At 39.3% G+C, this 14,371-nt stretch overlaps 3 protein-coding genes and 1 long non-coding RNA gene across 5 annotated transcripts; 3 read left to right on the top strand and 1 right to left on the bottom strand.

The window, feature by feature from the left end:
- Positions 1 to 183: 183 nt before the first annotated feature.
- On the top strand, positions 184 to 3,399 carry LOC130987576 (uncharacterized). Its single transcript, XR_009089794.1, has 2 exons — positions 184 to 943; positions 1,035 to 3,399. It is a non-coding gene; the product is annotated as an uncharacterized LOC130987576 (long non-coding RNA).
- A 4,658-nt stretch (positions 3,400 to 8,057) lies between these two features.
- On the top strand, positions 8,058 to 10,450 carry LOC130987574 (APO protein 4, mitochondrial-like). 2 transcript variants are annotated; one of them, XM_057911155.1, is made up of 3 exons: positions 8,058 to 8,195; positions 8,341 to 8,683; positions 9,663 to 10,450. In XM_057911155.1, the coding sequence occupies exons 2-3, from the start codon at positions 8,415 to 8,417 to the stop codon at positions 10,327 to 10,329; spliced, it is 936 nt and encodes a 311-aa protein (XP_057767138.1). In that variant the 5' UTR covers positions 8,058 to 8,195; positions 8,341 to 8,414; the 3' UTR covers positions 10,330 to 10,450. The 2 variants fall into 2 exon arrangements, with proteins under 2 accessions (XP_057767138.1, XP_057767137.1); XM_057911154.1 differs by having other exon boundaries at positions 8,146 to 8,683.
- A 153-nt stretch (positions 10,451 to 10,603) lies between these two features.
- LOC130987575 (temperature-induced lipocalin-1) lies at positions 10,604 to 11,600 on the top strand. Its single transcript, XM_057911156.1, has 2 exons — positions 10,604 to 11,218; positions 11,301 to 11,600. The coding sequence occupies exons 1-2, from the start codon at positions 10,847 to 10,849 to the stop codon at positions 11,484 to 11,486; spliced, it is 558 nt and encodes a 185-aa protein (XP_057767139.1). The 5' UTR covers positions 10,604 to 10,846; the 3' UTR covers positions 11,487 to 11,600.
- On the bottom strand, positions 10,810 to 13,806 carry LOC130987573 (UDP-glycosyltransferase 89B2). Its single transcript, XM_057911153.1, has one exon. It carries the CDS (start codon positions 13,754 to 13,756, stop codon positions 12,341 to 12,343), a length of 1,416 nt encoding a protein of 471 aa, XP_057767136.1. The 5' UTR covers positions 13,757 to 13,806; the 3' UTR covers positions 10,810 to 12,340.
- Positions 13,807 to 14,371: the final 565 nt, after the last annotated feature.

The raw sequence follows: 14,371 nt of genomic DNA, 5'->3' as shown, positions 1-14,371 counted from the left end.
ATTTTTTTTTTTTAGTTATAATTTTATTGAGGGTATAAATATTTTAAAAATATATTATCTATATATTTTAATTTATGAAGGTATTATATTTTTAGAATAGTTAAAAGTAACAATTAACTCGGAATAAAATTAATAAAATACAACACTAAAAATAAAGATTCCCTAATTTTTTTATTTTGTTTTAGAGAAGATTCCCTATTTTAAGATGAGAACACTTCATCACTCTCGTTTCTAGATCTCATGTGGAAATCCCAGCTGAGGAATGAGGTGAGAGAGAGAGAGAGATGAATATTAAGGGTGGTTGCTCCTCTCTTCTTGCCCATGATCTCCAACAACATTAACAAAAGAAATCATGAACAACCCTTTTCTGCACACACACAGTCATCTGAGTCGGATCTCACTGCGTGTAATTGCTGAAAGGGATCGAGTTCATGCATTTCTTGTGTTTCCACCCTCGATCATACATTCGAATTTCCAAATGTTTCCTTGTCCATCATATACCAAATCACCAGTATTGTGTTTCATGCGACCTCGATCCAGTTTTGCAAGCTAGCCAAGGCTGTGACGATGAGCTTCTTTGAGCTGGGGCGGGCGCTGAGAATGATCCGACCCGTATCTTGGCGGGGCAACTGGTTGTTTGCAGCCATGGCGGTGTCTCCTTCTCCGCCTGTATTTTTTCCAGATCTGAGCCTCTCTATTTTTAATTCCATCGAGAAGGGAAATAAAACCCTAAACTTCTCACTCTTCTGCTTCTTCACTCATCTACTCTTCCATTCTACTTGCGACCTATGCACAAGCTCGGATCTATATTTGTGTGTAAAATCCTTCGAAACCGCAAATTCATCCGATTGCTCCAGAAATTTTCGCGATCTAGTTGCATGTGCCTTAAATTCATCGACACCAGCAGAAGCTGCGCATATGTTATGGATGCAGAAGATCCAAGGTGAATACGTTATTTTAAGTCTTAATATGAATAATTTTACCATTTCATGTTCGCGTGTGATGATTGAACGCCTAAACTGTGGTTTTGGTAGGGATAAATTATTGATTGCAAAACAGGAAATGAGCATTGAGAATGATCCGACCCGTATGTTGGCGGGGCAATTGGGTATGATTTGCAGCCATGTCGGAGTCTCCATCTCTATGCTTGTTTTCAATTTGAAGGAGAAGAAACGAGCCTATTTCTAATAGTAAAAACTTGTGTGCAACCGGTTGTACTGGTTTCATCGGATTCTTTTGAGCTTCTGCTAATCTGGTGACTATTATTGTGTGTTTGGGGCACAAAATTTGGAGCTTGACATCTTTGGCAATGGAGTGGGGAGGGGAGACCCGTATCTTGGCTGGGGCGACCCGGATGGCATCTGGTTCCTCGACAGATGCAACCGGTGTTTCTGCAGCCATGGCGTGGTTGAACTCTCTTGCCTTGCCTCAGTTTCTCGAAGTCTGTTTATATGGCTAAATTTTGAGCTTGTTTGGTTATGGTGGCGTTTGGTTTGAGTGATAAGACACAATTGATCAATAAGTGATCAATATGCCATTGTTGTCCCTTGAAAGTCCGTGGAAATGATCTGTGGATGAAGGGGCAATGACGATGATGATTTTAGATGTATTTGATTTGATGATACTTGGGCAAAAGGAATCCTTCCCCGTATCTTGGCGGGGCAACCCGGAGTTGCATATGCAACCGGTGATCTTGCAGTCATGGCGTGGTTGGATTCTGGTTCCCCATCACACATCTGAGCCTCAGTCCCTTGTGAATTGTGATATTAAGGGATTGAAACTTTGCGATATTCTAAGGCCCTTGATAAGTTCTATCATCTGAGCTAATTTTGCATGATTCGTATTCCCATTGAAAGGAGGAAATACTCAATCATGCATTTTATCAATCATAAAAAGTAAATGCCCCCTTATTGTTTACCATATGAGCTACATCTTGGACAGTAGGGGATTAATATGCTGTTGTTGCCCCTCGAAATTCTGGAAATGATCTGTTGATGGAGGGGCAATGACGATGATGATTTTAGATGTATTGATGATACTTGGGCTAAAAGAATCCTGTCCTGATCTTGGCGGGGCAACCCGGAGTTGCATATGCAACCGGTGTGATCTTGCAGCCATGGCGTGGTTGGATTCTGGTTCCCTATCACACATCTGAGCCCCAGTCCCTTATTTATTGGAGAAATTGGATATGGCCTTTGATTTGGATACAGTGTACTATGCTGTATGAATTGGTATTCTCTCTCTCTCTCTCACACACACACACATGTATCCGAGGGGTTGTGACGATGAAACTTGATGTCTTGGCGGGGCAACCCGGATGGCATTCGGTATATGCAACCGGTGATGGCTTGGCTAGCATCTGTTTGACTCGTCACGTGCACCAAATATCTGAGCCATAGTTGATGGAAAAATGGTTGAAAACATTAGTCCTACTTGTAGCATGGGGAAGTTCCACAAACCACATCATTTTGGTTATGGTTTTGCTTCTTCATCCATCACATACCAATCTACTACTCCTTTCGATTCCTGGGACCTTAATTCAGTAACAAAGGCTGTGATGATGAGCTTAGATGAGTTGGGTCAGGCAGTGAGAATGATCCGACCCGTATCTTGGCGGGGCAACCGGGTGTGTTGCAGCCATGGCGGCGTCTCCATCTCCCTGCCTGTTTGTTTCTTGATCTGAGCCAAGAAAATGAGAAATGAGGGGGTGGGAGGCTTAGGATTTTCCTCAAGGGTTGCCCCTCCCTCTTCCCCCCATGATTGTCCAACCTAACATTGGAAACAAAACCCTTGTGTGTCTTTGCAGCTGGCTGTTTCTTTCTGCAAATAATGATAATGATAATAATAATAATAATGTTAAGGATGAGAAGGTGCGTGAAGGAGGTTTCATCTGAGTTGATCTTGTCGGAACAACCCGGATGGCATTTATGCAACCGGTTGTTTTGATGGAATTGCTGCGGCGGCGGCGGTGGTAATATATTTGAGCCTCTATGGCTTATTTATTTATTTATTTATTTTTGGATCTTCGACATCTTTGGCAAATGGGGCAATGACGATGAATGTTGGTATGCTGGCGGGGCGACCCGGATGGCATCTGGTATATGCAACCGGTGGTTTTGCAGCCATGGTAAAATATCTGAGCCTCAACTCAGTTCTCCTCCCTCACTACTCACAATCACAATACATATTTCTTTCAACTTCTCTTCTTTTTTCTCTCTCGGATCATTCTTTTTGTTTTTTTTTTCCCCTTTTTGTGTCAAGTATACTTTATATCGGAAGTTTGTATGCTTGTAAAATTGGGAATTTAGTATTCCATCTAGATTTGTAATTACATCGTCGTTTTGTATGCTTGTAAATTTCGGAATTTAATATTCCATCTAAAAGATTATTTGAAGTTTAGGATATTGTCCTTTAGTTGTTAAATTTTATTTAATTTTAAGATAATCGTAGAATTAAAAGTCTCATATAATTTTACTCAATAATTTTGGAATATGGAGATAAAACAATTTTTACAATACGATAGTTATGTAAAGACGAAGTGAGTAATTGAAGAATTCGATACTTTTGAAACACTAAAGCGGAAAAATCCGAGAAATGTGTGAAATTATTATATAGAAAAGCAACACTTGTATAATACGTGTCAAAACACAGTCGTTCGTTGGAATTGGTGGTCTGCAACATCAATACTGCGACTGCCGACCTTACCACCAATAGGATTAAATAGTCTCTACATTTGTGCATTCAATAAATTCCTTTTTTGCCAAAATTCGGACAAAAAATAATTAAATATTTTTAAAAATATATTTATTGAGCAAATTTTACTAGACTATTGGATTATTATCTTCGGACCAGTCAAGTTAATTTTTTATTTTTTTGAACTCTTAAATTAACCTTTAATAAATTCGGAAGTCTAAACTCGAAGATATTCTAAAAATTTGAAGGTGTGTTTTGGACAGAATTTTATTCATGCGTAGCTCGATAAACGTTACAGCACTTAATTTCAAAGCAGGGGCAAACCAGTAATATCAAGTAAAAATGAAGAAGTAAATAAATAAAGAGTGAAGCTCAATTACCACTCTCACAGTCAGCTGAGATGGAGAGGAATGAGGGTTCGAGAGAGTTTCAATTTGGGAATTTCGGATGGGTGGTTGCCCCTCTCTTCATACCCCATGATTTCTTCAATTTAACAAACAACAACAACAACAACAACCACCCTTGAAAAAAACAAAGAAGGGGAATTACAGCTATATAATATGATCCATTTCCTCCACGACAACGCTTACATCTGCGCCTTGCTCGCTTTTCCTTTTCCTCTACTTCCACTTTCGCCGAGGCTGTGACGATTACATTTTGTATTGAATTTCCATCTGAGCTGCTGAATCGGGCACTGAGAATGCGCGGCCCGTATCTTGGCGGGGCGACCCGGACGGCGTGCGGTGCGCGCATGCAACCGGTGCTTCTGCAGCCATGGCGTGGTCGCTTCTCTTTTGCTTGCTTGTGTAATTTCCAGATCTGAGCCTCCTCTTTTTCAAACGAAGCGAAGTTACTATTATTATGTTGTGTTAAATAGAATTACTTAAAAATAATATTGAAAATATACATGCAGAAATTTAATAAATTTATAGAATGCTATAAAATTTTGGTGAATTATTTTTCTACAAAAATAGTTATCATGAGTGTTGAAAAATAGGATAAAAAATCACAATTAGCTGAAAGCCCAATAAAAATCAAACCGAGCAAAAAGCCCACCATTCTAAATACAAGTGAATTTTTATTATTAAAAAAAATTGAAAAATGGAGTAGAGAACAAATAAAATGACCGCAAACCCTAACATTGTAGCGGCGCTTCTTCTTCTTCTTCTTCTTCTTCTTCTTCTTTTCATTGCATCTGTTCCATCCTATTCTCCATTTTCTGTGTGAATACAAGAAATTGGGGGATAGTGACTCAGAAGAAAAGAATGAGGGTTTACAGCGAGAAATTGGGAATTTCTTCAAGGGTGGTTGCCCCTCTCTGTTAACCCAATGATTTCTCTGGTGAAAAAATCCCAACCGCCCTTGTAGAAGAAGAATATGGTGATTATATTCATAGCCCCCATTTACTCGCTCACACTCACACATACAAAGTGAACGCACCCTATCATCTCTCTCTCTCTCTCTCTCTCAATCATATAAGGGCTGTGATGATGATTTGGATTCTTCTGAGCTAGTGGATCGGGCAAGGTGAGACCCATATCTTGGCGGGGCGACCCGGACGGCATCTGTTCATCAGATGCAACCGCTGGTTTCGCAGCCATGGCGGTGTTCATCTGCCCGATCTCCGCCACAACAGATCTGAGCCTCATTTAAATAAATCTTCTTTTTTGAATTTCTTCTATTTTTCTTTAATTCCTACATTTGGAGAATGAGTTTTTGTTTTGGCTCTTCACAGAAAATCAACTCAAAACTACCATCATTAAGACATGCAATGGGACCTAATTATAGTTATCATAAGATTAAGGATGGATAAAACCACATAATTGAGAAGGAAAAATAAAATTGAAGTTAAAATATGAATGATTATGACATTGAGCTAACACCTAAAACTAAAATTTATCATCACCTGCAAATTTGAAATTGTTTGTTCTCACTAATTTTAGTTTTCTCAAAGAGGTAAATCTCGAGCTAAATTAACGTGAGTATTTCTTTTAATCAAATAAATAGTCCGATAATCATCTTGAAAATTTGGTAATGCGTAGGATTTATTGAAATTCTTTGAGGTGAATGTGCAAGTATGATTTGAAGAGTATAAAAAGTAAGTATAAATAGAATAATTAAATAATTTAGTATGATGTAACTGATTGAAATAGTTATTATTGTTCAAAGTGATATATGCTCCAGAATAAGTTATAGTTTGGTGTAAAAGATTGTCTTAGAAGCTACTTAGAATCAACAAATATTTTATTTTAATCCATTTCAAGATTGCAAAAAGGTTATGCCAATATAAAATTTAATTTTTTAGTAAATCATTTTAGAGTTGCTAGTGTCCTTATGCCAATATAAAATTTAATATTTTCAAAAATGGTAAATCATTTTAGAACTATAATAAGATTATTAGGCCATTTTTAATGGCACTCGATTGAAAAATTCGAGTTGGTTCTTGATGAGCTTCGCCCCATTGTCGAGCCTCCAAGCTCGATGGGTGGCAAGATAGAGAGAGCTCGGCTCGATGTAAAAATGTATATGCGTTGCTCGAGCTAAATATAAAAAGATAAAATTAAAATTAGATTCAATTTTTCGATTGTTATTTGATTTTTTTAATTTCAATTTTTATTTTTTAATTTTAAAATAAGAGGGGCTTGGGGGACTACCCTTACAAATTTACAATACAAAGACCATATTAAGAAAATAATATTAATAAAATTAAATCGAGTTGCATTATTGTTACTTTCTGGAATGTTCTCGTTTCTAAAGTTTGGGTGGGTGCACAATGGTGGCGTGTAAATCCACGACCACGTCACACTCAAAGTGGGGGGCAAATAAGGAATAGAAAAAAAATCCTATATTTAAATGCCAAACCAATTTAGTCTTCTTCTCCGACGAGAAGAGAGAGAAGAATGAGGAGCTGAGAGAAAAATGGGAATTCTAAAGGGTGGTTGCTCCTGGCTCTCACTTCTCCCATGATTTCTTCCATTTAAGTCAACAGCCCTGACTATGTATCTAACCAGCAATCAACGCTCAACAAAACAATCATTTTCATTTTCATTTTCAAGTTGCCTCGCCAAATCCCATCGTTTCTCAATGAGGCTGTGATGATGATTCTTCCATCTCTCTCTGCAATTGGATCAGGCAAACAGACACACCCGGCCGTATCTTGGCCGGGCGATCCGGATGGCCTGTGATTTTGGGAGGAATTTGTTTCTTCCTTGAATTGCATGAGCCAACCGCTGAATTCGCAGCCATGGCGTCACCGGCTGTCTATTTGCCTGCTACCAATTTACAGATCTGAGCCTCACTTTTTTCACCTTTTTACTTTTTATTCTTCTTCTTTTTTGGTTGGATTTCAATTAGATGTCTCTGGTTTTCTTAGGCTACAAATCAAAATATCTTAGAAGTTGTATTGAAGATACAAATCCGTACTAAAATTGCGATTTTTTTTACAATTAACTTGGAAATTGTTAAGATGGAAATTTCTTTTTTGAGATATATTTCTCTGAATTAATCAAAATCTCATTTTGCACAAATTCTAAGACTATCTCGAGTGGTGATCTTTGAGGAATCTCGGAAATAAGGCAAAAAAAGAGGAAATATAGTTAATATTGTTATATTTACACAAATAAATTAAAGCTCCCTTTTCCATAATTTTAAGTATATTTTCTTTAATACTATAGTAGTAATAAATTTAAAAAAAATATATCTGTTTTTTTCACAAAAAAAGATTAATTTTTAAGTTTTTTATTTAATTGAATAGTATTTTTTTATTTTTATTATACTCCCTTCATTCCATTATACTCCCTCCGTCCCAATAAAAGTGGCCACTTTTTTTTAGGCACAGAGATTAAGAAGAGGATTGCTATGTTTTAATTGAGTGTGACCCACCAAAATTAGTGAGTAATTTTTAGAAAGTAGTCTACAATTGTTGACCAAATTAGTGAGTAATTTTGGCATTTTTAGAAAGTGGCCTACAATTGTTGACCAAATTAGTGAGTAATTGTTGACTTAATTAAAGTAAACTTTTGCCATTTTTAGAAAGTAGCCACTTTTAATGGGACACCCAAAAAGAAAATGTGGCCACTTTTATTGGGACGGAGGGAGTAATAGTTTTGTCTTGTTTTCTTTTTCGGGACGTACTACTAAAATAGTCTTGTTTCTATTTTTGATAATAATTTTATCCTATAAATGATGTGGTCTCATATATTTTTACACTCCAAAAACAAATTTCTTAATCTCCAAAAATAAATTTTTTAATTTCTATGTTAAAAAAAATAAGATTATTACATATTTTTACCCTCCAAAAATAAATTTTTTAATTTTCGTGCTGAAAAAAAATAAGACTATTGTGATGGGATGGAGGAGTATAAAATTAGATATTTTAATACATTGTCTCTACTTTCAACTGTATAATTGATAATTGATTTCATTTTGTGGATCTTGTGCATATTTGTTTCGTAGAATGGGATGCAATATAAGTTATGTTGCTAAAGATATTAGACAAAAAGGTATGAATCTCTCAATTTCTTTACTATTTCAGTCTTACCTAAGCCCGACCACATGCTTTATCGGGCCGGGCCATTTGATACCCAAACAGTCCGAAATTTTGTGATTTCTATCTGAAGTGATTCTTTCTCAAAATTGAATTTGAAGGCCGCGGGTTTTGATCATTGCCTTTGGAGTTTGGAGGCCGTATCGTATGTCCATTTTGTGCTTCTGGGATTGAGATGAGCTCCAGCAATCTTAAACTATGGCGAAATAAATCCCTAGTTCTCAAAGAAATGTTGAAAGGGCTTAGAAATTACAGCGCAAAATCGAATCTGGGCGTGGAACTGCAGAAGCTGAGGCCTTTGATAATGAAGCGAATTGAGCAAAGAGCCAAGGATCTTCCCGTCAATCCCGCGATTCCAGTGGCGCGTGAAGCCCTCCGTGCCCGAAACGCTCTCTACGACGGCGTATCGGCCCTCATCACCCACATTCCGGTCTGGGCTTGCAAGTAATTGTACTAATCTTACCCATCTTTTCTTTTTTTTTAATAATTACATATGGATTTTTAGCTCGTTTAGCTGTTTCCATTATTTGTTTATAAGAATATGTCATTAGATTGATTAAAGGAATATTTATTAGGGTTGTTATGTTGCATTTTGCTGGAATTCTGATTGATCCTTAGGGTTGGGGGATTGTATAATGATTTCTGATAATTGATGAATCAAATTGGTTGCTTTAGATAGATAAATTCTGCTAGAATTCTGCAGTTGTAAACTGTCTCTATCAATGTTGTCTATTGAAGTTTAAGATAAGATTGATTATGCTGGATAACACTAAATTGGAAGGATCGTTGTAAATTTTTTACAAAGTCGATAAACTGATGTTGAAGCTTACTGTGAAAATGAACTTGCTTAGTGTTAGCTTGTTTAATTGTGCTCTAAACTCTTCTACTTGCATCAGCTGCCTTATTTTGCTGTCTTGTGTGTTACTTATATGGTTTGTTTGGTCCATTAGTATTGAGATATTGATGGAAATAAACGAACGTCGTGGGTGAATTGCGTTAATAGCATTTCGCTTTCGTCCCTAGATCACATATTGGAACCAACCAAGAATGGATGCTAATCAATCATTGTAGTAGCTATATCTTGAATCATAAAAAAGTTTAGGAATTCCTTCTGTGGATAGAGTTCGAAAACCTTGCGTTTCCACTTGTTGGAGATTAGTCGCGTAATTTTACATGTGAAGGTTTAGTTTTGAACTTCTATTTGTTGAACAAGAACGAGTTTTTCAGCTCGTATTAAACCATGTTCGTCTTCTGGTATAATTTTTTTTTCTCATGAATATAGAAATAGATTGGAACGTGTACCGGTAGAAGAAATTGGTTCCAATGAAGCTGTGGTTAACACCAATTTACTTCTCCAATGTAGTATAATCTATCTGCAAGATTTTCTGTAGAAGTTTTTCATTTTTATGTTTTCTTGTGACAGATACTGCCCGGAAGTTTACATAGGCGAAAGCGGTCATTTGATTCGAACCTGCCATGGCTACCGGCATCATTCAAAGAATAAGGTCCACGAATGGGTTAAAGCAAGCATAAACGACATCATCATCCCTGTAGAGTCTCTCCATTTGCAGAAAACGTTCAGGGATGTCACCAAGCATCGCGAAATATTTGATCATCAACGCGTTCCTGCAGTTGTGGAGCTCTGCCTGCAGGCGGGGGTGGATGCCAATGACCAAAGTGTGATTACTCCCCCATTTCCAGATGACGATTTGCAGCTGATAGCGCGACGAACTGTGAACGCGTGGGAGACGCTTAGATCTCAAGTCCACAAGTTACTGATGGAGCATCCGGCGAGAGTTTGCAAGCACTGTGAGGAAGTGCACGTTGGGCCGTGGGGGCAGAAGGCTCGATCGCGTGGGGTGGTGAAGCATGAGAGTTGCCATCTCTGGAGGAGGGCCGGGGTGGAGGACTTGGTCCCGTCTAACGTGGTTTGGTCCAGACGTCGCCAGGATCCGCACGTACTCGTTGATCGAGGCCGCGAGTATTACGGGCACGCACCCGCCGTTGTGGATCTGTGCAGCAAGGCTGGTGCATTGGTGCCATCTAAATACTTCTGCATGATGAAAGTTGATGGATTAACTTCTCTGTGATTCATCTTTGTTTAGTTTAGCTTGATTTTGTGAGCCTAGATTTCATACAAGATTCACATTCAGATTCGAGTATTGAACTGTGTTGAAGTATTACAAGATCCAACTAACATTCATTAATCAATTCATGAACAATATATAGTAAATTATTTCATTTTACATCAATAAAAATGGAACTAAAAGTAGTAAAATTATTTTCAAATGCTTTCCTCTTGGAGTTATATTTCAATTTTGAAATGCTTATGAACTAAGAGATCCGAAACTTTGTCGACAAGATATCCCCAATAATTCAAATTGCTCAAAAATTGAATTTAGTTAAAATTTGGAAAATGAAACAAAATAGTCTAGTAGGTCCTCAAATATTCTGGCATTTTCAAGAAGGTTAAACCGAGTAGACGCGTAAGGCTCTCAAGAGGCCACGTCGTCTCCCCCAAAAACCCAATCCCCAAAATATATATACATACATCCCTTGCCCTAGAAAATACAGAGCAAAGAAATATCAGAAAAAGAGAGAGAAGCAATGGCGACGAAAGAGATGGAAGTAGTGAGGAATTTGGACGTCGAGAGATACATGGGGACATGGTACGAGATCGCTTCCTTCCCGTCGAGATTCCAGCCGAAGAGCGGCGTCGACACACGCGCCACCTACACTCTCAATCCCGACGGCACGGTGAACGTGCTGAACGAGACGTGGAGCGATGGGAAGAGGGGTTCCATCGAAGGAACTGCGTACAAAGCCGATCCCAAGAGCGACGAGGCGAAGCTCAAAGTCAAATTCTATGTGCCCCCTTTCCTGCCTATCATTCCTATTACCGGCGATTATTGGGTGCTCTACATTGATGATGAATATCAGTATGCTGTCATTGGCCAGCCCTCTAGGAGCTATTTATGGGTATGTATATCCTCATAATTGCTTGATTTATGATTCAATTGAAAAGGACGAGATTCAACAAATGAGATCAAATTTTGTGCAGATTCTGAGCAGGCAAGCTCATATTGATGAAGATGTATACAATCGGCTGGTGGAGAAGGCTAAAGAACAAGGCTACGATGTGAGCAAGCTCCACAAAACGCCTCACTCTGATTCTCCGCCTGAAGCTGACACTTCGCCCAAGGATACTAAAGGCCTTTGGTGGATTAAATCCATCTTTGGGAAATAGGATCAAATCCAGAGTTTAAATCTATGTATGTGTGTATGAAGATGATGTTTTCATATTAATCTGTGTTCCTTTCCCCCCTTGTGCAGAATATTAAATGCTATCTTTAGATTTTCACTGCCTTTTTGAAATAAAGAAATCATAATATGAAAATGATATTTTAATTGCAATTTCTTTTTCAATTAATAATTGAGAGTTGGATAATAAGTGAGAGTTGGAAAAAAAGACTTCATTTCAGAAACACCAAAGAGGAGTTGAGATCGTAAACATCATATATGAAATGGAAAAATTTGTATACAATCAAATTGGTAAAAGGAAATATTTAAGTTATACGCCAACTCTAGTACCAAAGAAAACAATTTAGTTCAAATATTAATCGTGTGATGTTTGAATAACAATTATGACGTCACCTTTAAATTATTAAAGCTTGCAAAATCTTCTTCTTCGGTGCCGTATCTGAACATCACGAGCCAAAAATGGTGTGTCGTCGCTTATTTGAAAAGGAAAAATCAATGGGAAGAAATGGGGCAGAGGCTGAACGAGAAAGAGACATTTCTATACCTTATCTTTCCATCTGTCCCCTTTTTTCTGTGCTTCGTTTCTCGTGTCTTTTACCCGCTGAGAATTTACTATTTACCTACTCCCTCCGTCTCACTGTAAGTGAGACCTTTTTTTGGGGCACGGAAATTAAGAAAGGTGTATTTTGTGTGTAGGTGAAAAAGTTAAAAGATGGGAAAAACTTTTATCCAAAAAGGAAAGAGTCTCACTTACAGTGGGACGCCCAAAATAGAAAGAGTCTCAGGTACAGTGGGACCGAGGGAGTATTAAAAATAGAGAATATTTGTAGATTTATTTATTTATTGATGTAATTTTGATAAATAGCTCACAAAATGATCTAAATTGTTGAATGAACTTCCACCTCTAGCGGTAGCATCTCGTGCAGCCTTGCCCAATGCCATGGCACGAGCTCTCCTCTCCATCCACTTCTCCGACGTCGTCGCCTCGACTAAATGTCGCGCTACGTCGTTAGAATCAACCGCGGCTTCGTCGCCGTCGTACACCCGGACCGCGATTCCAAGCTCGTTCTCTATTAAAGTCGCATTTGCAAATTGATCCGCTCCCATGGGCCACGCCATCATCGGCACCCCGGCAGCAATGCTTTCGAGGGTCGAATTCCAGCCGCAGTGCGTCAGAAACGCGCACACGGCTCTGTGCCTCAGTATCGCGACCTGTGGGGCCCACCCCCTAATCACGACTCCTCTCCCGACGACACGATTCTCGAATTCTGTTGGAATCATTCCGTAATCATCACTTTCGTTGTGACTAGGCATCACATCCTTCACCACGAGTATGAATTTGACACCACTTTTCTCCAACCCTAAGCTCAACTCTTCCAATTGCTTGTTACTCAATATTGTTTGGCTTCCAAAACATACATACACCACTGTGCCGTCCTGACACGTGTCGAGCCACGTGGATATTTGTGAAATGGATACGGTACTCGACCCGCCCCGATCGACAGGCCCAATCTCGATAGGAGGCAAGAGCGGCCCAATGGGCCATATCCGATCATGGCCCAATTCCTTCGCCAAGTAATCCAAGTAAACGCCCTCCAATTCTAAAAACGTGTTCAAAATCAGCCCATCACTTAATGCATTAGCTCGGAACGAATCCTTGATGAATTCCAAAACTGGGTCTCCCTCCGCGTAGCTCCGGTAAAGAGGGCTGAGCTGCCACCAGGGGTAAAATGGTGAATTCGGAATCCTCGGGAATTCCGTCGCTTCGTCATCGTCGTGGCGGTTTCTCCTCGTCGGCATCTCGCACCAGAGGGAGTTGATGATGGAGGCGGCGAGGGCGCCGCAGGGGCAGAAAACGTAGCGGCGGATGCCGAGCTGGCGGGCGAGGTGGTGGGTCCAGCCGAGGAAGAGGTCGGAGATGATGGCGGCGGGCGGCGAGGGGTGGCTGCGGAACCAGCGGAGGAGAGGATCGCGGAGGTCGCCGAGTGCGCGCAGCACGAAGCGGAAGGCGTCGGGGGGGAGCTGGGAGAGATTCTCGGCGGCGGCGGGGAGGGCGGGGTGCGGCGGGAAGGGGAGGACGAGGGCGGTGATGGAGGCGGGGTGGGCGGCGAGGACGCGGTCGAGCGAGGGGAGGTTTTTCGGGGTGACGACGACGGTGACGGAGAGGCCGGCGGCGGCGATTTGAGCGGTGAAGTCCAGGAGCGGTATCATGTGGCCCTGCGCAGGGAATGGGAAGACGAGCACGTGTGCATGCATTGCTGTGTGAGAAGAATTGAAGGAAGGAGAGAGTGTGAGTGAATATATGTAAATCTGATTTTACCCATCTTTGCATGTTCTTATATAAGAACAGAATTATGTAAATAATGTAAATAAATTGAATTGAATCAAATGGTTAAATATGCAATTATATTAATGTTCATTAAAGAACTTCATACTTATGGGATGTAATAAGTACTATTTTTAAAGAATAAATGTTAAGTATGTAAAAAATAGTGTTAATTCATATAGGCTACGAATATATTTTAATTTTTAAAATATCAACTACGGATTGTGATTGTGAACATGTAATGAATTCATTGTGAAAATTTTCTACCCACGATTACTAATTCAATTAAAAAATGACAATTCAATTTATACTTTCATGATATGGGGCTAAATATGACTTGTTGCTTATATTTAAAATTATCACAAATCTCAAAATTGAACGTATGAAATGTTTATAGCACAATAGCGCAGGTACAACGCTAGAAGGCTTGGAGAGCAAGTGCTGCTAGGTTTAATAAATTAAGAGAGACTTTTGAACTTAAAATTATATATTGCGATGTGACAAATTCCGAATGATATGTGTGTTAGCCACGATTTTCGCTACCC

The sequence above is a fragment of the Salvia miltiorrhiza genome, chromosome 6 (assembly GCF_028751815.1).
Source record: "Salvia miltiorrhiza cultivar Shanhuang (shh) chromosome 6, IMPLAD_Smil_shh, whole genome shotgun sequence".
Lineage (NCBI taxonomy): Eukaryota > Viridiplantae > Streptophyta > Magnoliopsida > Lamiales > Lamiaceae > Salvia > Salvia miltiorrhiza.
The sequence above is the reverse complement of the archived record's forward strand: the minus strand, read 5'-3'. Positions and strand labels throughout refer to the sequence as shown.

Bases quoted from the DNA above. Each gene is read 5' to 3' on its own strand.
- LOC130987574 (XM_057911155.1), top strand. From the start codon at position 8,415: ATGAGCTCCAGCAATCTTAAACTATGGCGAAATAAATCCCTAGTTCTC. The intron at 8,684-9,662 runs GTAATTGTACTA...TTCTTGTGACAG, and splicing joins ATTCCGGTCTGGGCTTGCAA to ATACTGCCCGGAAGTTTACA.
- LOC130987573 (XM_057911153.1), bottom strand. From the start codon at position 13,756: ATGCATGCACACGTGCTCGTCTTCCCATTCCCTGCGCAGGGCCACATG.
- LOC130987575 (XM_057911156.1), top strand. From the start codon at position 10,847: ATGGCGACGAAAGAGATGGAAGTAGTGAGGAATTTGGACGTCGAGAGA. The intron at 11,219-11,300 runs GTATGTATATCC...AATTTTGTGCAG, and splicing joins CCTCTAGGAGCTATTTATGG to ATTCTGAGCAGGCAAGCTCA.